The sequence below is a fragment of the Peromyscus eremicus genome, chromosome 12 (assembly GCF_949786415.1).
Source record: "Peromyscus eremicus chromosome 12, PerEre_H2_v1, whole genome shotgun sequence".
NCBI lineage: Eukaryota > Metazoa > Chordata > Mammalia > Rodentia > Cricetidae > Peromyscus > Peromyscus eremicus.
In genome coordinates, this window is record NC_081428.1 from 72,171,070 (window position 1) to 72,193,800 (window position 22,731).

General features: G+C 51.5%; 3 protein-coding genes and 1 non-coding gene across 9 annotated transcripts in view; 1 reads left to right on the forward strand and 3 right to left on the reverse strand.

Annotated features, from left to right (window-relative positions):
- Positions 1–4,368: 4,368 nt before the first annotated feature.
- Ranbp1 (RAN binding protein 1) lies at positions 4,369–13,565 on the reverse strand. Its single transcript, XM_059277500.1, has 6 exons — positions 13,348–13,565; positions 12,048–12,184; positions 9,048–9,205; positions 6,212–6,340; positions 5,339–5,404; positions 4,369–4,796 (listed from the first exon to the last, which is right to left on the reverse strand). Exons 1-6 carry the CDS (start codon positions 13,360–13,362, stop codon positions 4,690–4,692), a joined length of 612 nt encoding a protein of 203 aa, XP_059133483.1. The 5' UTR covers positions 13,363–13,565; the 3' UTR covers positions 4,369–4,689.
- On the reverse strand, positions 5,168–5,293 carry LOC131923030 (small nucleolar RNA SNORA77). Its single transcript, XR_009382484.1, has one exon. It is a non-coding gene; the product is annotated as a small nucleolar RNA SNORA77 (small nucleolar RNA).
- Trmt2a (tRNA methyltransferase 2 homolog A) lies at positions 13,289–18,440 on the forward strand. Of its 4 annotated transcripts, none has more exons than XM_059277496.1 (12): positions 13,289–14,110; positions 14,249–14,790; positions 15,214–15,322; positions 15,594–15,775; positions 15,889–16,003; positions 16,084–16,199; positions 16,272–16,383; positions 17,050–17,172; positions 17,284–17,389; positions 17,604–17,720; positions 17,821–17,917; positions 18,019–18,440. In XM_059277496.1, exons 1-12 carry the CDS (start codon positions 14,048–14,050, stop codon positions 18,281–18,283), a joined length of 1,947 nt encoding a protein of 648 aa, XP_059133479.1. In that variant the 5' UTR covers positions 13,289–14,047; the 3' UTR covers positions 18,284–18,440. The 4 variants fall into 4 exon arrangements, with proteins under 4 accessions (XP_059133479.1, XP_059133480.1, XP_059133481.1 ...); XM_059277497.1 differs by having other exon boundaries at positions 17,284–17,359; XM_059277498.1 differs by having other exon boundaries at positions 13,289–14,071.
- Positions 18,441–19,975: 1,535 nt separating this feature from the next.
- Dgcr8 (DGCR8 microprocessor complex subunit) overlaps positions 19,976–22,731 on the reverse strand; it is a 30,800-nt gene continuing 28,044 nt past the window's right edge. For all 3 annotated transcript variants that reach the window (XM_059277504.1, XM_059277501.1, XM_059277503.1), the window contains 2 exons: positions 21,621–21,734; positions 19,976–20,625 (listed from right to left, as the gene is read on the reverse strand). In XM_059277504.1, coding sequence (XP_059133487.1) covers positions 20,542–20,625; positions 21,621–21,734 — 198 coding nt within the window. In that variant the 3' untranslated portion in view covers positions 19,976–20,541. The remainder of the gene's footprint in view (positions 20,626–21,620; positions 21,735–22,731) is intronic.

Here is a 22,731-nt window from a genome sequence, read left to right on the forward strand (position 1 = left end):
CTCCGCTTGCGGGCCAGCCCGCCGCTCCACGCACGCGCCGCGACTTCTGTACTTGCAGGACCGTGGGAAGCCTGGATTTTTTTGCTTGCGGCCGCAGGCCCTAGCCTGAGATCCCTCTTGGGCCCATGTGCTCCCCAAGCACAGTCCCGGGGCAGGCTGAAGGTCCCCTGGCAGTCACTAGGGTGTGGGGGAAGACTGCTCTGACAAGGTAGGGGCATCAGGGTTATCAAAACCTTACCCAACTCGCAGCCCTCCAGATATTAGAGTTGGGCCACGGAGTTCCTCTGCGTCCTGACTCAGGCCGCAGGCTTGACTGAGGCCAAGTGTAAGTAGGAGACCGAGAAATGCCTTTAGGAGACTGGTGCCCTAAAGGAAGCCCCGGTACCCTGCCCAGGCCTTCAATAGAGGATGCGCATGCTCCCCACCTGCGGGAAATCCCACCTGCCAGCGCCAGGGCAGCGTTGTTGTTTAAGGTGGACCGGCCTTCCAAGCATGCTGCAGTTGTGAGCAGGCAGGCCAGGCATCTGCATTAGCTTCCCTTGGCAGGTCAGCCTGAGTGTGTTTTGAGTAGGGACGTGGTCAAACTCCACTGCCTGCTCTGGTCACTCCAACACAAGGGAGCAGTATCTACTCTGAAGCCTGTTCAGGGCCTGGGCAGGATGCCGGCTGGCGGTTCTCCAGGATGAAGGCCCGCCTCTGTCTCCCACCCCTCCCCAGATGGAGATGCTAGGGGCCCTCTTCCCTTGGCCGCTGCTCTCTGCTTCTGTACCGCCAGAACCCAGAGTCCCGAAACCACCCCCTTCCTGCAACTCTGCCATAGGCCTGGGACTCATTGGTCTGGAGGCCTACAGCAGAGCTGGATCCCTTAATGTAGAAACAGCATTCCAACAGCATAAACAGTGATGTGTTTTCTCTCAGTTTTCTGTTCTGATGTGCATTTGATGCCAGAAGTCACGGGAGTCACCAAGAATTCTTCCAGCATTGGTAAGATAGGCAGTGAAAGGGCCTCAGGGCACAGTGGCAAACAGTGGACCCCCTCCTTCTGGCCCTCCACACTTGGCACACAATTCAGATAAATTCACCCCACCTATAGCTTGGACTTTGCCCTTGTCCTGCAACCCATAACAGGAAGTTCAGAACCTCCACGGCCCTCTGAGGAGGCTCCCCCATCCACAGCCCACCCCCACCCCACCCCACCCCCACCCCCCGCCCCCAGTCCCTCTGGATCTAGGTATGAGTCTACTCAGATGTAGGGTACCAAGACAGTCACACTGCTCCATGCCACAGCCGTGTAGGAAAACAGCTAGTGAGATCCTTTTGGCTAATGTAGAATCCCAGGCAGAGGTGTCCTGTGGGGCAGACCCAGCTGCTGAGGCCACAGCCCAGGATTGTGGTGGCACACCTTTCTTCCTGAATAGGGCCGGAGGGAATGTGGGCACTGTGAGGCCAAGGCAGCTCTCCTTTACCAGAGTATCATGGAACCCACCGCCTAGGACAGGAAAAGGGAGACAAGAGTGGAAAGTGGCAGTCAGCCCGTGGCAGGACCCTGAGGGAGGAATAAAGCAGCACACAATGGCTCTTCCCACACTTTCAGCTACCCACTGCCTAACTCAAGATTTGTGTCCTGTGTGGGTGTGGTGGGTGGCTTATGGAATACCAGCCCTTGGAAGACCGAAGCAGGAAGATTGCTTTGGAGTTCAAGTCTGGCCAGCCTTGGCTATCTATACACAGTGAAACCCATCTCAAAAACCAAACAAACTGGGCATGGTGGTGCACGCCTTTAATCCCAGAACTGGGGAGGCTGAGGTAGGTGGATCTCAAGTTTGAGGCAAACCTGGTCTACACAGTAAATTCCAGGCTAGCCAAGCTACATAACAACAAAAGGGTCAGGATGTAGCTCAGTTGGTAGGATGCCTGCCTAACAAAACCCAGCACCATATAAACAGGACTTATGTACCTAGTTCCAGCATTTAGGAGGTGGACACAGGATTCAAAGTTATCCTCAGCTACACAGCCAGTTTCAGACCAGCCTGGGCTATGAGACTCTCAAACCAACTAACCAATTTAATAACTGCACCATTCTGCTCTTCCCTGCCTTGGATGTAAATTCCCTCGGCTTACCCACTTCCTGTTATAGCCTTCTTTTTTTCTTTTTCTTTTTTTTTTTTTTTTTTTTTTTTTTTTTTTTTTTTTTGAGACACGGTTTCTCTGTGTAGTTTTGGTGCCTGTCCTGGATTTCGCTCTGTAGGCCAGGCTGGCCTCAAACTCAGAGATCTGCCTGGCTGGGATTTAAGGTGTGCACCACCACCGCCCAGCGTATTGTAGCCTTCTTGTGTTCCAAAAGTAGTGATGCCAAAGTGTTCTACATAGTTAGAAGAGAGCTGTGCTGGGGTTGCTAAGACCCACAGTAAGCTATTTAGACTATCTTAATCTTATCACAGTATCTGGCTTCATCTCCCACTATACCTACCTTATATAACTGCACACAGGTGTTTGCACGGTGACAAACAATACACAGAGATCTTGGAATGTCCCCTATGGACAGGAGGGTGCTACTGTACACCTGTGTTTCTTACAGTCCTAACATCTGACAAGACCTCACTCCACTTAGCACTGCCTTTGCCTACCATTGCCTCAGGACACGATGCCAGGCTGGGTGTCTTCAACAACCCATTGATATCCTCCAGGCCATTGTCAATAGGGCACACTCAGACGTGGACCAATGTTCCTTTCTGCTACACCTTCTACAAGTGTGAACAAGCAACTTCCTTGAAAGTACACCAGAATAAAGCCTGAGCACAGGACAGCAGTGTCCCCTAGCCACTTTGGAGGGGCCTTTCTGTATCTGCAGTATGGAACCCTTCTGGTTTGACTTGAGACTATGCCGTGTATGGGGGCCACCACAGCCATCCTCCTCCAGTGCCAGAGATACATGGGAAAAAATGCCAAACACTTGTAATGGGAAGGAACTTCCAGCATTTCTCCCACCCAAAAGGCTCGTTTGCCTATTACTACAACTCAAGGCAAAAGTCACTTTGCACTATGCTGAAATGAATGCCGAGGCCCAGGGCTTCCCTTGAAGATCAAGTGGCCCTTCTATGAAGTACACTGAAGGCCACCCATGGTCCATGTCACAGATGCAGTTCATCAGGCCCACTATGTGTGCAGAGCTCTTCCTGGGATGGAGAATGCCAAGAGACAGCCAGTAGTCTTCTGCTGGCTTTTAAAGACCAGCTAGAGGATGAACAGGTACTTTTGCAGGGAGCATAGTAGTATGGACATGGATAAAGTACAATATGCCTATACAGAAATGTCACAACGAAAACTTTGGAAAGCTGTGAGCACACCCTGTGACAAGGTCAGACAACAGGGCCAGTGACAAGAAACACATTGACAAGTGAAGACCAGACAGACAGACTACCAAGTGACCACTTCCTGTTATTGTGGGATCAAGCCCCCCATGGCTCCTACCCTGTGAAAGACAGGGCTGGTGCAGCTCCTGAGGCCCATAGTGTATCACATCAGGGCTTCCTTATGTCTGTCTATATGTATATTTCACCTGCATGCACTACCTGAGCAGGGAAAGAGGGTGTCTGACTCCCTAGAGTCTGTGAGCAGCCTGGTGTGGGTGCTTAGAACTGAACTCAGATCCTCTACAAGAGCAAGTGTTCATCAAATTGATGAGCCATTTCTTCAGCCCCACCCGACACACGGCAAGCTTTAGTCTAGTCCCATAATCCTGACAGTGCTGAATTTAGATTTCAAGCCCAGGTCCAAACCCTTCAAGTGTTAACTTGAAGATGTGTTGGGGCATCTAATGGTTTCCATCAGGAGGGTCGAGGGGCTATAGTCACAGCTATACCGTGACATAGTACTAGAATGAATATGCACCTCCAAGGTGGTCTTTCCCTCCACCGAGGGAAGGGCTGCCTTATTAACCACAGCCAACCAAAAGCAGTTCTTAATAGCCAGATCTGTTTGGCTACCTACTACCTCCCTTCACCTAGGTGAAAGTACTCTAGTGGTCTTCCTTCATGTCCCTCAAACACACACACACACACACATCCAACCTACATAAGGGCACAAAGTAATAGTTCCAGCTGCAAGGGAACAGCACACCTTGGCTCTGAATGCCAGCCTCAGCCCCACTGGGCCTTTCGGCTGCCATCCTACACACCTAGGGGCCTCCAGGACCAGCTTGGACAAACCATGCCGTAGTATCCACTGTTCCCTAAGCGCCACAGCAGCACACATCACTCGATTCTCTAAGACACCAGGCTGCACACACCTGCAATGCACTCAGGTACACGGGTGGCCAAGGAGGGCTCCAGGCACAGCCCCCAACCCCCACACAGCCTTGCCAGCTGGTCCAGGTTTTCAAAGGCATTTTTTATTCACTATTTTTGATGACTATAAATAAGTGTTTCCACTATGGAAAAGAAAGTTAGCACAGTACATTTTCATGACTGGGGAATGGATTTCTGAAGTCATGTTCGATGGTGTCAAAACTTGAGAAAAAAAATTTAAAAAAAAAAAATTAAAAAAAAAAAAAAAAAAAAAAAACAACCTGAAGGTTGGAATTCAGTTCTTTATAAAGTCCCTTGTAAAAACAAAACAGAATAAAAACAAACCTTAAAGGGCAGGGAAATTTTTTAAAAAGAAAAAGAAAGGAAAAGGACAGAGAGTGACTCATTGCTTCTCCTCAGATTTGTCTTCAGCCTCATCTCTGGCCTCCTTCACAGAAAGGGCTTCCAGCTTCTCGGCCACCTTTTCAGCATTTTCATTTTTGCCTGGTCCTGCAAAAACAGGCAAAGGCAGTAAGACAACAGGGGGATCTGGCTGTGAGACTGGGCTGCTCTCAGCACTCACCCAGTGCAGGCTCCACCTGCTCCTTAAGCATCACCCAGCACTCTTCCCAGATGGGCCCAAAAGGTCCCAGCAAGCTGCTGCTGGGGTACCCGCCGAGCTGCTCAGTGATGCATGGTCACTTACTGCACAGGCCTCATCTGCCCCAGAGGAACAGGACCCAGAATTCTTTGAGAGAAAGTGAGAAATATCTTAAAAGCCCTTTCACCCCAGGTGGGTTCCAGAGAGCTCTAACTCAGGTCTGTACCTGAAACTGAGCACAAACGCTATGAGGCCAACATGAGGTCAAAGCCTCCAAGGAATTAGTGTCCCCAGGCAGCTGCATGACCTCCGGTAGGCAGAGGCAGCCACAGCACCCGGGAATGTTTCTTTGGCAGACAGAAAAAGCACCAGACTGGAGCTGCAGCCAGGTGCAGAGTGGATCTGCAAAGAAGCCCCCCACCCACCCTACCACCCCAGGGCACCATGTCACCTTTCTTCTCTTTCTCTTCAATCTCTTTCCTGCATTCTTCAAACTTTGTTTTGAACTTCTGTGCATCTGTAGAAAGAGAAGGGACTGAGCGAGAGTTCTCAAGAGTAGAGTGGCTACATCCTGAAGTTCTGAAGAGCCAACTCGTGGTCCCCAATGGCAATTTTTCATTCTTTTTTTATACAGGCTCTCCCTACGTAGCCCTGGCTGTCCGTCCTGGAACTCAAGAGATCCGCCTGCCTCTGCCTCCCAGGTGCTGGAATCAAAGGTGTGCGCACCATGCCCGGCCCTAATGGCAGCTTCTGACCAACTAACACCTACACTGACTGGTTACTGGTCCCTCCTGAGGGACTAGTGCTAGGCTATCTATCAACAATTCAGACAACCTAGCGCCAAGGACCTTCTTGCTACAGGCTCCACTCCTGTTGGAAGGGATACCAGATATACATTGTACTCCAGACCAAGGGCAAGCTCACTTTCACAGGAGCACCAGCCACTAGGGCATTGGCCATGGTACCTGCTGACTCTCCAAGATCATCAGGGCACAACTTTGTGGCAATTCACACTAGAAAGACTCCCCCACGGAAGAGATATCAGCCAGGGCTTGCAGATTTCTGCAGTCTTTGCTGGAACAGATGCCTAAGTTTCAGTAAGGGACACAGTGCCCCAGTCTTGAGGAACCAGAAACCAAGCAGAAGCAGCAGCAGGAGGAAACTCCAGGGTGTGTCTCTTCCACACACCTGACAGGAGTCAACTGGATTCAACAACTGTTTATATAGACCCCTAGAATTTCACACAGCAGGCTCTGCATGCTTTGGGTCAATGTCAATTTCCCCAAAAAGGCAGCTGACCCACAGTTGGGCAAGTTCTGCTTACTCTCAGCATTTAGGAAGCGGATGGCGAGCAGCTCAGGCTTGGGGCACTCATCAGCAAAGTCGGCATGGGTATTCCAGACCCAGGCGCGGTCACTGCCAGCATTCGGCTTCAGCTCCATCATCGGTGTGACTAGAGGAGAAAAACCTGTGAGGACAGCAGGACCCTCGGACAAACCACCCAGCCCTCACCCAGAGCAACCTACTCACCAAGTGAGGGACCCACTTTAGCCAACATGGAATCTGGGATCTGAGATCCAAGCTACTGTACCTGATTACCCTCTGAGCCAAGCAACCACCATATTGGGGAGTTCAACTGTGCCCGCTTGCAGATGATCCCAGCTGGGCTTGATGTTTATATCCCCTCAAGGGTGGAGAGGGTCAGAGACCCTCACCCCAGTAACCAGCTACTCCCTACCACTAGTTGTGTTCAGCTCTGTCCTAACTGCACCTGCCCTCCTCCAGGAGGGGCTAATTAGGTTGGGAAAGACTAGGAAGAGGGGCTCCACCTATGCGGAAGCCATCATCCTTGCTAGGTCAAGGCTTTTCAGGTACAGCCTGATGGGGTGAGGAGCACCCACAACCCTGTAAATAACACCTCACCTTTGACCTTTAAGAAAGCCCAATAAATTCATTGGTTCCCCAGAGTAAAATTTGGCGGCATCACACCTTGATCTGTCATTGGGTCCTTGGGAGAAGTGCAGACATTGCTTATGTCTGCCCCGGGAAAGAATTTTAACACAGGCCTACACAACTCTACGCACTACTGCAAACCACATCTGCTTAAACTCAGGATAATCCTTATGTGGGAACAAGCTCAGGAGCCTGAAGCACAGGCTCTGCCTCCTGCTGTTTTAAGGGTAGCCACTCAGGCTCAAACTTTCCTAAGGGCGTTCAACATAAGCCTTCAATCACATGCCCACACCAGCATGAACCTGGATGACTGAAAGGTGGGAACACAGAGGTGAAGGAGCCTGAAAGCAGGGTTATCACACAGTGCAGCTACTCAGCCCTCTATAGTCGGGGAAGATCTATCTGAGGGGTAAGATACAAGTAGTGAACAATGGAATCCCATGACAGGCGCTACTATGTCATGGAACACAAGCCATGGCTCCTAACAAGCATGTTTATTCTGAATCCCTCAGGTCCCACAGCCCAGGGGAGCCGAGGGAAAAGATGACAGCACTGACAGGTAGCTGTCCCCCACCGAAAGCCTGCTCATCTGGAATATTCCTCATTGGGTCTATACCCAGCCATTGGTCCCTGTAGCCCTGTCAGCATCTCCAGGATTCTAGGGAGGTCCTCGAAACAATCTGAGCACTCCCACATGACAGCCAAAGCTGGAGTTCAGGGATCTGAGCCACAGCAGCCCACGGTGGCCCCAGGAACTCTGCACACCACCCACACCCTCACTTCCCTACACCTCACTTGCTGCCTGCGGTGGTCTGAATGAGAATGGCTCAGAGGCTCATAGATTTGAATGCTTGGTCCACAGTTGAACTGTTTGGAAGGATTAGGAGGTGTGGCCTAGTTGGAGGAAAGTGTCACTGGGTGTGGGCCCTGAGGTTTCAGAAACTGATACCAAGCCCAGTGTCTCCCTCCCTCTTTCTCTCTCTCTCTCTCTGCCTGCAGATCAGGATATAAAGCTCTCAGCTACTGCTCCAGTGACATCCTGTCTGCTTCCTGCCACGATAATGGACTAACCCTCTGAAAATGCAAGCAAGCCCCAATTAAATGTCTTCTTTAGAGTTGCCTTGGTCACAGTGTCCCCTCACAGCAATAGAACAGTTATAACTAAGACAATGCCCGACCATGACTCACAACCATCAAGGGCCTGTGAGGTGCACGAGACAAAGAGCTCCAACCACTTGTAGAGACCAGTCAGGAACCTAGCCAGGCTTTTGGAGCAGCTTGAGACCCCCAAGGGAATGCTCCAAACTGGGATTGAGAAGAGACTGAGGCAACTGTGAGGCAGGGAGGGCCAAGTCTTTCTCATGTTCCTTCCTCAGCAAAACTACCTATCAAGCCCTACACACACCCCTCCCCTCCCCTGCTCTTACCTATAGTCGGCCTATGTACCCAGGACAAAAGATCCTAAGTGGCTAGAAATGCAGGTTCAGGCTCTGTAAGCTGTCTCAGTAAAGGCACTTGCCCACAGCCTGACTAGTTTCATCCCCAGATCCCACAAGGTGAAAGGAGAGAGCCAGTTCCTACAAGTTGTCCCTCAACTGCTACAGCCACGGCACACGGGCAACACCAATGAAGGGAGGTAAAGCACAAGCCCAGAGACCGACTCGGAACCCATGAGAAGGTGCTAAGGAAGAACAGATCCCACGATGCTGTTCTTTGTCCTCCGCATGCAGACTCATGTGAGGGCAATACATTTAAGTTTAGAAAATAAGAATTTTTGCACTAGATCTACCAGGATCAAGAGCATCCCAAGATGGATCTAAACAGCGTCAGAGACAAACCGGAGAGGGATAGCTTGCTGAGACCTGGCCAAGAGCCCTCCTCCTTCCCTTCCTGTATCATCACAACCAACAACTGAGGGTCCAGCGTATCAGTGAAAACACAGCATTGGCACCAGACCCCGGCCCAGATAACATAAACGTGCACCCACTGCATCACCATCCGACAGAGTCCATCCTGGAGCTCTACATCCGACCTAGACCTAGCTTGCCCACAGCCTGCAGCGTTCTGTAAGCTTCACTGTCATAGTTCAGAGGCTTGTTTGAAAGAAACTTATTTTAAACTCAATAAGCATGACAAATATATCCCTCTCTCCCCTGATAACCAGCTCCTAGGAGTTCTAGGGTGGACAGCCCTGAAAGACCACCTACTATAGTGGTTGGCGCATATTTTCAGAGTCTTGTCCCTCCTCATGAGAAGGCGGATGGTCCCTTTTTCCTTATGCTTCAGGAGCTTGACGTCACCAGTGCCTCGCTCCTTCCATTCTGGGAGGTCATTCTCTGAAGCAAACCGGAATAGCTTTGCTCGCCTGTAAGAAAAGCCAGTAAGGAAACAGTCAGACAGAGAGGGAATTCACACCTGGACCAACTGCCCCCAAAGAATGTGTGTTATCTGGGCACTGAACATGGGGTACTGTTGGACACTGGGCCCTCACCAAATACCTTTTTCTTTCTGTCCTTTCTTTCTTCTTCTTCTTCTTTTTTTTTTTTTTTTTTTCCGAGACAGGGTTTTTTTCTGTGTAGCTTTGCGCCTTTCCTGGAACCCACTCTGTAGCCCAGGCTGGCCTCAAACTCACAAAGATCTGCCTGCCTCTGCCTCCTGAGTGCTGAGATTAAAGGCGTGCGCTGCTGCCGCCGCCGCCACCACCCCCCAGCTCAAATATCTTTTTCTAAGGCCTTTGGGCGCCAAGAATTACTAGTCAAAATACCACCCAGGGGAGCCTGACAAATCCCATGCTGCTTTTACTTCACAACCAGAAAGATGTTCATAGCAGAAGCATTTTCCCCAGAGGCGTCTAAGGGTACACATGGCCCAGAGTGGGTAAAGAAGCTCTGGTGAGCTGGGTGACCCAGTCACAACACATGAGTGCCCTTTAACTACACAAAGTCTTAGGGATATCCTACTCCACAGGCCCAGCACTAGCTTCCTGTCAGGAGGAACCTTTCAGTCACCAGGGTTCAAGCACCTAGCACCAGCCAGGAGTCCAGTGTTCTTGTCCCTCAAGCTGGGCCAACACCCTTCATTTGCAGCCCTCGTCTGCCTCTCCTTCTCCGCCAAAGCCTCTGTTCTCCTCCAAACCCTGTCAAGCCACACATCGTCACCCAATTCCTTAAGAGAGAACCCAAAGGCCCTGATGTAAGGTACAAGATGTTGGTCTCCAGGACTATACCAAGGACCCTGCACAGGAAATCAGGAGTCCTTTCAGCACCGCATAGACAAAACCAAATACCTCATAACTTAAGAGGATGCCACCCTTGCGGGACAGAGCTCTGGCCCACCACCTTCTGGGTACAAAGGTGTGCTTATGGCTTCCCTTGAGCAGGCCTCCCTCCCCCACATCTTAGGCACACCTGAAAGGGACAGCAACACCTTTGCTAGGATGCACCCGAACCCAGTGTCCAGCAATTCTGAGTACAGGCAACAACAAGCCAGTCTCTGCAGTGATATGAAGCCAGATACAAGATAGCTTGTGCTCAGCCATCTTGGCCTGACGGAACAGGCCTGTAATCCCAGATACTAAGGAAGCTAAAGCAGGTGAATGGCAAGTTCAAGACCAAGTGTGTATAACTTGGGGGGGGGGGGGGGACGGGACTGGCTGGAGATAGTACATGCCTGGCACGTGTTCAATCACCAGGCCAGTAAAACAAGACAACAGCAAAACCAAAGTTACTCAAGTACTGCTACAGTTCCTCATTGAAGGTTCCAAGTGGCAAATACACAGTAATTTTTAAAAAGCAATTTTGATAACTAAGCTACTTCCACTGGCATTTTGTGGAAGACACAGAACCAGGAATACATAGGCTGTACGTAGCTGAATTTGTCTACTATGGTTTGAATGTGTCCTTATAGTTTAGGCATTAACTCAATTTCCAAATTCACATTAATAGTATTCAGAAGTGTCCTTTAGAAGGTAAAGAGGGTTAGATGGACTCATGAGGACCGAGGACCGAGGACGGGACTGAACAATGGCACTAGTGGATATGTAAAAGACTGAAGTTAGCAAGTTCCTTGATTTTACTACATGATACACTGCTACATTAAGATGTAACTGAGGCCCATACCAAGTGCTAGCACTATGCTCTCAGATCTCAGACTTCCTAACCTGCAAAACCATGAGCTGGAGGCTGGAGAGATGGCTCAGCAGTTAAGAGCACTGGCTGTTCTTCCAGAGGACCACATGGCAACTCAAAACTGTCTGTAACTCTAGTCCCCAGGGATCCGCTGCTTTCTTCTGGCCTCCTTGGGCACCAGGCTGCACATTGTGTAGAGACATCCATGTAGGCAAAACACCCATACACATATAAAAATTAAAAAAACAAAAAACAAAACAAAAACAAAAAAAACACAAATATCTAAACAAACCTGTTCTTTAGGGATACCCAGCTAAGGCAACAGAAAACAAAGCAGAAAGAAAGAAAAGGGAAGAAAGAAGTTAAGATTCCCTGCTCAACAAAGGAAGAAGCCACCACCCCCAAGAAAAGGTCTCACTATGTAGCCCTGGCTGTCCTGGAACTTGCTCTGTAGACCAGGCTGGCCTAAAACTCACAGAAATCTATCTGCCTCCGCCTCCCAAGTGCTGGGATTAAAGGTGTGCGCCACCACAGCCTACTGTAATTGCTGATTCGTGGAGGCAAGGTGCAAGATCAGCTGGGGGACCCCCAGGTGACAGACTAATGATGGGGACACCCTTTAAATGACTGGTCACAAGGAAGCAAGGGCAGCAGGAAAAGGTTTGGTAGATGAATGGTTAAATTTTCAATGTAAGGCTAGTCACCGTACAACTCCAGGTCCTTTCTTCAAACAGCTTTTATCAAATGGGGGCCAAGCCATGACATTCACAGGTATGATAATGTGCCCAGCCAACCTAGGACTCTTCTGCAAAGTTCCAGGTAGAAATCACAAAGAGGCTAATGTCATAAAGTATCACTAGGGCTTATACCCCAGCACAAGAGAAAAAACACCCAACACAGAGTTCCTAGCTTGGCTGGCTCCTCCAGAAAGCAGAGACCATGGTCCCACTGTGGTTGTTGGGTTTTGCAAGTTTTAAAAGAAATGCCCTGCGGAGACCCGTTTATATTATCAGGCCATTTCTCTTTCTGTCTCGGTCAGCCCATCTAAAGATACTTCCAGGAACACCTCAGCGGACTTACATCTTAAAAAGTTCCTCTTCATCTTCCTCCAGTGTTTTAATTTCTTGCTCAGGAAGAGAAACTATCGGCTCGAACTGGGGGTCATGGTTGGATTCGTCTGCATTCTCTGTGGAGGTATCATGGTCCTCATGACTGTCCTGTGCAGAGAGGGGAGAAGTGACGCCGCTGGCTGGTGAGCCCGGCCCACAGCGGGCATCACTAATCACAAATGGCGCCTGGAAAAGGAAGACAGGCCTCCCCTAAATTGGAAATTAAGTCTCCAGTCTTTCACATCACCGGTGTGCTACAACCAGCATCACAAAAATCACAAGATAGCCCGCAACCAGACAACGGGTTTTAACATCCCCCTCCCTGCACATTCAAACATCAGTCAGTCCCACACACACCAGAGTCCTTGGCAAAGCAGCCTGAGAAACTCCTTTCCTCCTCTGTAAAATGGAAATTATACCCGACATGCAAAGAACGTGATGAACTCAAAAGAGCAACCTTAACATTTGTACTGGCGATTCTCCAAGCACTTGTAAACTGGGAAAATAAACTACAGGACCATTGGCCTTTACACGAATTTACAATTCCTCCAGAAATTTTACACAAGCTTGGAAATCTAAGCTGAAAGAAGCTAAGAAAAGTCTGACAAATAAGCCCTAAGATTCTGACCCAACTTGAAGGATTACAAGGGCATGCAGGTTTAAATCTGACAAGATCACGTGCTCTGATAATACAGAGAAAAAACCCAGACTCACACCACCAAACTCCACAGGATAAAGAACCAGAAGCCCTTCGGTTTCCCAGCACTGCGGCTCCGCGGCGGCCGACACGCGAGCCACCAACAAAGCCGCCCCCGCCCCGAGTCCCGCGTCTACTATCTATTCCCCGCGCTGAATGCGAGCTTCCGCCACCGATGGCGGTTCCCGGCGTCAGGACCAAATGAATGAAGGGCTCTGTGGGGAACAGAAGAAGGGCTTCCCGATGCTAGTGGGGACATCACAGGGGGCCACGAGGAAGGGAACCGGCCACGGCCGGATCCCCAGGTAAAGCCGGGAGCCCGGTGCGGTGATGGCTGCTCTTCTGCACGCCACAAGGTCACGCGCCGCCCCGCCGCCCCCGAGACCCGAGTCCTGGCCAGCAGCTGCCACTCCCGGAACCCCGAGGCCTCGAGCCCCCCAGGCCCGGGCGCCTCGACAGGCCCCGAACCCGCAGGCCAGCGAGGGTTGGCGGCCGAGGCGCGGGCCGCCCACGTGGCCGCCCATAGCGGCCCTCGCCTGCCGGCCTGCCCGGCCCCACCCGGGCCTCGCCGTACCTTGGCGGCCGCCATGGGGGCGCGGCGACGGCGGCTCGACGGGCTCAGGCGTCGCTGGCTCGGCGGCCTCTGGGCGACTGGTCGCAGCTCCTTTTCCTTCGCGTCTGGCGCCGGCGTCTCCCGCCCGTCCGCTCTTCCCTCCGCCCCCCGACCCGAACCCTGACCCCTGACCCCGGCGGCGGGAAACGCGCCGTGATTCAAAACCACTGCAGCTTTATTGGCTCTGACGGCGGACATTCATTGTCCGGCCCGCCCCGCGCTTCCCGCCAAAACGCCCGCGGCGCATGCCCGGCCGCGCCTCAGCCTGGGGAGCGCGCTCTCCCGGCGGCCCACGCGCGCACTTCCGTCTGCAAGCCCGGAGTGCCTCTGACGTCAGTGTCAGCGGCTGGTGCAAGGATCGGTCAGGACTCGGCGCGTGGCGGTGACGTCATCGGAAGCCAAGCCCTTGGAGCAACCAGGCTCGGCGAGTGTGCACTGGCCGCTAGAGTCAGGCGCCTGAGACGCGCTGCCCTCGCTGGCTCCTGGGGAGCGCGGGGTGCACTGCCAGTCTCCAGTGCCGGCTCTGAGCACCGGGTTTTGAGTCCCTCTCCTGCGGAAGGCGAAGAGGCGTCGCACCTGTATCTCGGAGCACTTCGTGTGTGAGAGAGACCTAAGTGGTGGCCTCGTGCGCACCCTGGTCGGGCGACAGACGAGCCAGGCGATGAGTGAGAAGCTGGACACGGAAGTAAAGCAAAGGGAGAGACGTGCAGCAGACGTGGATGGGGTGGGGTTGGGAGCGGGCTTGGGCGGGGCTGGGTGGAGTGCGCGCCAGCGGGGGTCTGGCAGTGGTTTGGGGAGCAAGCCCGAGGCGGTCGTCATCCCAGGTACAGCCTTCAGCCGGGCCCTGCCTATCCCCACACAGGTTGGGGAGCACATGGAGGACTGCGGCCCGGATGCCAGTGCGGTATACAGCCCCGCAGCCCCAGAATGTCAAGAAGGCGGGCCTGGACCAGCTGCCGGGCCTGGAACTCAGCCTGGGCTCTACAGCTACATAAGGGATGACCTGTTCACCTCAGAGATCTTTAAACTGGAGCTGCAAAATGTGCCTCGCCATGCCAGTTTCAGTGACGTCCGGCGCTTTTTGGGCCGTTTTGGCCTACAATCCCACAAAATCAAACTCTTTGGACAACCACCGTGTGCCTTTGTAACATTTCGCAGCGCTGCTGAACGAGACAAGGCCTTGCGAGTGCTGCACGGTGCTCTCTGGAAGGGCCGCCCACTCAGCGTGCGCCTGGCCCGACCCAAGGCTGACCCCATGGCTAGAAAGAGGCGGCAGGAAGGTGGTAGTGAGCCAACAGCTACGCAGATTGCCGACGTGGTGACCCCTCTTTGGACAGTACCCTACTCTGAGCAGCTGGAGCAGAAACGGCTGGAATGTGAACGGGTGCTGCAAAAACTGGCCAAGTGAGTGTGGCGCTGACCTCCGTACCATAGAAGCCGGGTTTTGCAAACTTGGCCTGCTTCACCAGCCCTGTACTCTATTAGGACACACACAGGGTCTAAGTGTTCTTAACCTGGGGGGGGGGGGGTCCAAACCACTCTTCTAAGAGATCACCTAAAGCCACTGGAAAACATACTTACAATTCGTAACAGTAGCAAAATTAGGAAGTAACACCAAAGTAATTTTATGGTTGGGGTCAGCGCAAACATGAGGAGCTGTATTAAAGGGTCACAGCATTAGGAAGGTTGAGAACCACTGGTCTAAGTGGTCAGGGAGCTGGTTAGTAGTGCCCCTATGATACCAGTGTGATAGTGAGGTCTCAAGGGAGCTGCCCAGTGTGGATGGGGAACAGTGTCAGTCCAGCCGTGATGTGCTTCATCCTACAGGGAAATTGGGAGCACCAACCGCGCCTTGCTACCCTGGCTGCTCACACAGAGACAACAGCATAATAAGGCTTGTTGCCCACTGGAGGGGGTCAGGCCATCACCCCAGCAGGTCAGGCTGACTACGAAATCCCATTCTCTGTGTGGGGAAGGGGAGGTTGGCCTCACACACTGGGCATCTACTTTAACGCTGGGCCAGCCCATCATCCTGCTCTCTATGGTCTGTCCTTATCCTCCTTGCCATTTCTTGCCTTTCACTTCTTCCCGGGGTCTGATAAGCCAGCAGTGAAACCTTGCTTCGCCTGCCACTCCTATCGGTTTCTTCTGGTGCTGGCAATCAAGGTTGGGACCTGGCTGCCTCTTTGCCACCTTCTCTCCTGCAGACTGAATACCGCAATAAGTGTGAGTTTCTGGTCGGAGCTGGGGTGGATGGAGAAGACAACACTGTTGGCTGCAGGCTCGGCAAGTACAAGGGTGGCACCTGTGCTGTGGCAGCCCCCTTTGACACTGTGCACATTCCAGAGGCCACGAAGCAGGTGGTGAAGGCCTTCCAGGAATTCATTCGGTGGGGACCCGTCCTGGGGCTGTGTCCTTGCCCTGGCAGTGGGGGGAGGGGCAGGGTGCTGGGACAGACAGGCACACACACTAGGTACTCAGAGACATTTGTGGCTTCCTCAGGTCCACCCCATACTCGGCATATGACCCTGAGACATATACAGGCCACTGGAAGCAGCTGACTGTTCGTACCAGCCGCAGAGGCCAGGCCATGGCTATTGCCTACTTCCACCCCCAGGTCTCAGGCAGTGGTCTTGTTGGGGGAGGTCTTACTGGTTTTTGCTTAGCCTCATGGGCTTTTTGCATCCTCTACTGCAGAAACTGAGCTCGGAGGAGTTGGCAGGGCTGAAGGCCTCCCTGGTGCACCACTTCATAGAAGGGCCAGGCAAGGCCAGTGGGGTGACCTGCCTCTACTTTGTGGAAGAGGGACAGAGGTGAGGAGCCCAGGTGGGACAGGAAGGGTCTCCAAATAGGCCAGTGACACTGATCATCTGCTTCTCATGTAGGAAGACTCCCAGCCAGGAAGGCCTGCCCCTGGAGCATATGGCTGGTGACCAGTGCATCCAGGAGGACCTGCTGGGGCTGACCTTCCGTATCTCCCCTCACGCATTCTTCCAGGTAGTGTGCCCCTTATGAACAGAGACAGGGAAGCTGAGTGTGATGCCAGATGTGGTGGAAAGGGAGAATAGTACCTAGGCTTGAAGAGATTATAGAGAACATCCGGATAGTGGGGGCCCTGGGATAAGAAAGGGGTAATTTGCCACTGATTGATTTGTGGTTAACCCAATGATACATGTTGACTTATTGCCTCCTGCCCAACCGAGAACAGGACACTATGGTAGCAGTCTCTTAGCCCTTGAGCCTCTCTCCCTGATGGGGGAAGATCCCAAGGTTTGGGTAGTTTAAGATACACGGTCACTCTCAGTTGGCCTAGGGAGGGAGTTGTGAAGTCAGGGGAAAAAGCTCCCCATTCGCCGGGCAGTGGTGGCACACGCCTTTAATCCCAGCACTCGGGAGGCAGAGCCAAGTGGATCTCTGTGAGTTCGAGGCCAGCCTGGGCTACCAAGTGAGTTCCAGGAAAGGCGCAAAGCTACACAGAAAAACCCTGTCTCGAAAAACCAAAAAAAAAAAAAAAAAAAAGCTCCCCATTCATGAGGGTATCTGTTGTAAGGATTTAGTTTTTAAAAGTCAGGAGAGTGGATGAGGTCACTGATGTAGATGGGGATCCAGGCAGTGTGGGGTGCTAGCCTACACTGGAGTACACTATGGCTAACTAACCTCCAGGTAAACACACCTGCAGCTGAAGTGCTCTACACAGTCATCCAGGAATGGGCTCAGCTGGATGGGGGCAGTACCGTGCTGGATGTATGCTGTGGCACTGGCACCATAGGCCTGGCCCTGGCCCGGGTAAGTAGGGCATCTCCCTACTGACTGATGATCGTGAGTGTGAAGGCTATAACCCAGGTGTGCTGTCTCTCTTTCCTGAGCAGCCAGGGCAGTGGGGCTTGTCTGTTTCAGAAGGTGAAGAGAGTGGTTGGGATTGAGCTGTGCCAGGAGGCTGTGGAGGATGCCCGTGTGAACGCCCTTACCAATGGTGAGAACCTTTGCATCACACAGCAAGCAGGTGATCTGCCACAGCAGGACTTCTGCCATGTACTTCAGTTACTGTATCTATAACCTGTATTGAGGTTTTGGGGGCCTTCTGGGGAGTGGGGGCACTGAGGCTTCTGGCTGGAAACAGAGAAGCTTTGGGAGGGGGTGCTGTGTGCTCTCTAAGCCTGTTAGGCCCTCCCAGTGCCTGGCCCAGAGTCCAGTGACAATTATGACACTATCTCTAGAGTTGAGCAACGTTGAATTCCACTGCGGCAGGGCTGAGGATCTTGTGCCAGGCTTGGTGAGCAGACTGTCCTCCCAGCAACTTGTAGCTGTCCTAGACCCACCACGGGCTGGCCTACGTGAGTGGCTTCCATTTGGGGAGGTAGCACCAAGAAGAAAAAAAAGCTATATTGGGTAGTCCACCACTAGGAGAGACTAGCCCCTCTGTGCCTTTGTCAGATTCCAAGGTGATTCTGGCCATTCGTAGAGCTGAGAACATCAAGCGACTCCTGTATGTTTCCTGCAATCCCCGGGCAGCCATGGGCAACTTTGTGGAGTAAGTGGGGTTTTTGGGGGGGGATGGGGAGATGATGACACACCTATCTGCCACCTATAGGAACCTCTGGTGCTAATATTGGTACCTCCTTCCCACCACAGCCTCTGCAGGGCCCCATCTAACAGAGTAAAAGGCATCCCATTCCGTCCAGTCAAGGCTGTGGCCGTGGACCTATTCCCACAGACTCCACACTGCGAGATGCTCATCCTGTTTGAGAGGATGGAACAACACCCTAACGGCATAGGAGCCCTGGGGCATCAAGACTCTCAAACCCCAAGAAATCCTCCTGATGCCACTCCAAAGGAAACAGAGACTTCCCTCTCATCCTACGTCTTGGGAACTGCAGAAGTCCAGAACAAAAGCTGAAAGCTCCTTACAGCTCCCTACTAAGCAGGGGGTGGCAGGCAAACAGTGGTGGGCATGAGACTGGCCTAGCTGGTACTACGAACACCTGTGTCCTGTCATGGGCCAGCCAGACTCCAGAATAAACAATTGCTGATTTGCTGATGCTTTTGTGGTGACAGCCAGAGCTTTGAGTCATTCCTACTTTGCTACCCTAGCCACCCACTAAGGTACAGAAGAGTAGGGTAGCAGAGTACCTCAGTCTGTCAAGTCCTCAGGCGGAGACCTGGCCAATCCTTTCAGAAAGAGGCAGGAAGGACTAGAGACTCAGTCTTCAGCTGACCTTCTTGAACTCAAGATCTTTCGTATTCAACTTCCCCAGTGTTGCAGGCCTGTGGTGCCAGCACCCTGTGCTTCCATGTTTGGGATTAAAGATGTCTGCCACTGTGCACAGCTTCACTGTGTGCTTAATGGAATGTGGGTTTTAGGACCAAACATCAATCATATATTCCAAAGGAGTGAGCACTGAGGATGGCCCCTGCAGGTAGCAACTACTGAACACACCATCTATGCTGAGTTCACATGGGGTTAACTGTGCACCATGGCACTTAAAAACACAACTGACACCAGGACTGTCCTGGCCAGTTGAAGATCCACAAACATCCAGCATTCTAATCAGAAGAAAGAAACCAGCCGTTCCCTTTTGGACAGTTTTATGTGTTCAGACCATCAGGGTGCACCCTACAACCATGGCCAGCATCCACACAGGCTCGCAGCATTATAACATGGCTATGCATTTAAAACTCACCCACCTGTGTGTGGCAGCACCTGTTATTGACATTGCCTGGGCCAGTGCAGCTATAGAGAGATCACATTACCATGTGTTTAAGGCTTTCCCAATGGCAAATCTGGGGTCAGTCAAAAGGCTGATCACAACTGTGAATGGGAGGCAAGAAAGAAGGAATCAAGTGTCCAATTCTAGCAACTTGATTTGGAGAGTTCTTCTTGCCAAGATTAACACAGAAGTTAACTGCTATCACACAGGGGATCAGGGGAGAGGAATATAGTGTTGGGATGCCCATAGCTGCCATTTTGTCTTTCTGACAACACATGCCATCCATGTAACTTCAGGTATAGGTGAAAGACACATTGAGAACATAAGACTGCAGCCCCTCTGAACAGGTATTGGGGTAGGCTAACTCTTGATCAAGACTTGCGCTCTCAATATACCTCTACTCAATACCCTTCTCCACGGTTAGCCTGTGAGCATGGGTGGGCAAAGACTAAACCTGACACCAGGCTTGGTGTATGTAGACAGCAGCCACCCTTGAGATCCAGAAAAGCCATAACTACTTGTCATGTGCAGTGCCAGCTCTTGGTCAGTGATGGGCTACACCGAAGGCCCTGTTTCCTATTTACACAAGTCCATCTGTTGAAATGCAAGACTCTAAATCTGTCTTCCACTCTCACTGTAAAAGTTTCTTTCCAAATTCTAAAACATCATAAAAGCTTTAAAAACTGATCAACAGATGGACTTGATTGTGCAAAAATCTTTGTAGAAAAGTGTTGCTAGAGTTTATTGAAGGTGGGAGCTTGGGTATCCAGAAGACAGCTGTTAGGGCATTAAGACATCATCAAAAGAAGTAGACTGCAACCAGATTAACACTCAGTATCTTGACAGTTCAGTATCTTCACTATGCAATCTCTGAAAAGTAGTTCCGTTGCTAAAATTTTGTTTTATTTTAAGCCAAAATAGCCTGAAATAATCCTTTCTATTATAACTTTTTCAGAGGAAAATGGGAAACACACAAAGCAGGTAATACTACAGGACAGGATACCTGCACCTTCTGACCAGGTCTCAGTGGCTCCATAAGAAGGAACTATGAGCAAAGGCATCATAGGCCAGCGGAAGCTATAAATCCTGGTCATCTCATCTATCAACCAAGCATCACTTCTTGTCAGTGCATATAGTGTACTAAAATTCATGAAAACCTTCATAAAAACAGTCCGCAGCAGATACGTACAAGCAGGATCTACAGCTGTCTATCAGCTTCCACTTGTGTAGTTACTTATAGCTGATCCTTAATATGTCAAGTCACACAGAGCAGCTTCCAGAAGAACTGCTTCTTTGCATGTGTGCTGTGTTGTCACAGCTGTCCCCGTGTGCCAGAGTAGAGCCGACACTGCCATAGGAAAGGAACTTAGGTTGGAGGCCTGGTGCTGCAGTGATGATGTGTGGCTGATGGTCTCCTGGGTAGCACTGTTGGCCCATGCCGCCTACCTCATACATCCACTGTGCACAAGGGCTCACCTCCAGGCTGGGCAGATGCAACAATTGACATCTTGGGCTTCTTCCGAGTCTCCTCCTGGAAGAACAGAGGTCAATGATGCTAGAGGTGGGCCCAGCAATGAGATTCACAAGGGTGAAAGGGTGGAAGCCTTGTGATACCTGCCTAGGAGGGAAGGTACAGGGAGCGGGCTGGGTTGGGCCAGGCCAGAAGGGTCTCCTCAGAATGCCAGGGTAGACTCCCATGTGCTGCAGCTTCCCTAGCAATCTAGAGACACCCAGAATGGAAGAATTTGCAACAAGCTGGGATCCACCCCTCCAGGGTAAGTGTCATCCTAGCCTTGCTTGCCCGGCAGCCCAGTAAATTTCGCCCACAAATAGAACTGTGTGTCTTGAGCCTGTTGCCTTAATCCCCACAACTAATCTCCCAAAGAGTCAAGCTAGCAAGTTCTGCTTACTCCAGCAGACAAGGCCCACCCCCACCTGAGGCAAATGCAATAGACACTTGGTCCTCAGAGTTTGTGTTTACACCTGGGACAAAGTCACCAGCGCTGGAATGGCTCCCAACTCAGAAAGTCTAGGGGTGTGAGTGGCTATAAGATGTTTCCTCAGACCAGGAAACTATGTCAGTAACAGAGCCCACTTCACCTACGGCAGTTTTAGGAAGCTTCATCAAGACCAAGTTCTACCCAGGCTTAACCGTTCTATGATCTTTGAGTTATCAAGCACAAGGCCAGTGCACAATCCTTGCCCTCGAAATACCTGACTCCAAATTGGAACCTTTAGCCACTAAAAGGCTGGCCTGTCTGCTCTCTAACTCGATGTTTTAGGAAAGTGCCATAGATGCTAGAACTTAAAGGCCAACCTTATCTGGAAGGAAGATCAAACATCTCCAGAGTCAGGGATCAGAAATGGGCTCCTAAGATTGAGCTACAAGAAAGAAGCTGACCCAGCAATCCTGATGATTTAGTAATTGTGGTATGGGCAGTACAGGGGACTGCAGGATTAGATGGTGAGTTTGGGGGGTAGGGAGGTAGGTGGCCTGGGGGAGAGGTGAGAAAGGGAGATAATCACCCGCTCTGCAGCCAGCCTCTTCATCTCCTCTTGCAGCTTGCTCAGGATGTGAAGGTTGGGCCTGTTCTTCTTGGCATACTGCTGTAGCTCTATCACACTCTTGTCAGAGGTCTCCTAGGGACCCAAAGCCTGCTCTCAGAACTGCCAAGCAGCAGTATGCTCATGACCACCCAAAACAGGAGCGTAAGGTCCTGGTGGGGCACGGAAGTGCACACCAGTGGCCCACCTGTAATGAGGCCTTGGCTGCCGACAGATACAGGGTATAAGAACAGCCCTGGGCTCCCTGGCCTTTCCCAGAAACTCTGTCCCTTCCTCCATGATTACACCTCTGTGTTTACTAGCTGAGTATGTATGACAGTCAAGCAGTCACTGTTAGGAACCCCAAGACAGTGGCAAGAGCATGGCTGAAGCCAACTGAGACACAACAGCCAAACAGCCCTTCTCTTTGGTCCTTTCTTGCCTTGGAGGCCACAGGCAAGGATGCTCACTGGCGTGCCAGAGCTCAAGGGCCATTCACCCTCCAGGTAAAGGAAGCCTCTGCCTATGGTTGCAAAAATGTTCCCTCTGTCTCAGCCCAGGACTATGTACAGCAAATACTGCACCTACATTTCAACTCAGAAAATGCTTCTATTAAGGCTGGGGATACAGCTCAGTGGTATAGCCTTTGCTGAGCTTGCACAAAGCCCCACATACAATCCGCAGCAGTAAGGAGGGAAAGGACGCAGGAAAAGGAGAAGGAGCCTTACACTGTTTATATTCTCCATGTGGCTCCTGGACCCCTGCCTTGCCAGCCCAGAACAAGGACAGTGCCAGGCCTCAGTCTGATGAAACCCAAAGGGGTGCTACACTGCTCCAGACTATTTATTGGCTCAGGGTCCACAGCAGTCTTCAGAGTCACCACCTAAACTCCTCTAAATGATGGGATCCTAATGATCCAGGTAGTTTCTACATATATTAAGGGAAAAAGTAAAAATACTGGGGATGTAGCTCAGTAGTAGAGCATTTGTCTAGATGTACAAGGCTCTGGGTTCCATCCTTAGTACTTCAAAAAAGAAATAGCCAACAATCACTTCCCAGTACTCCCCCATACTCATTAGGTTTAGAGATTGAT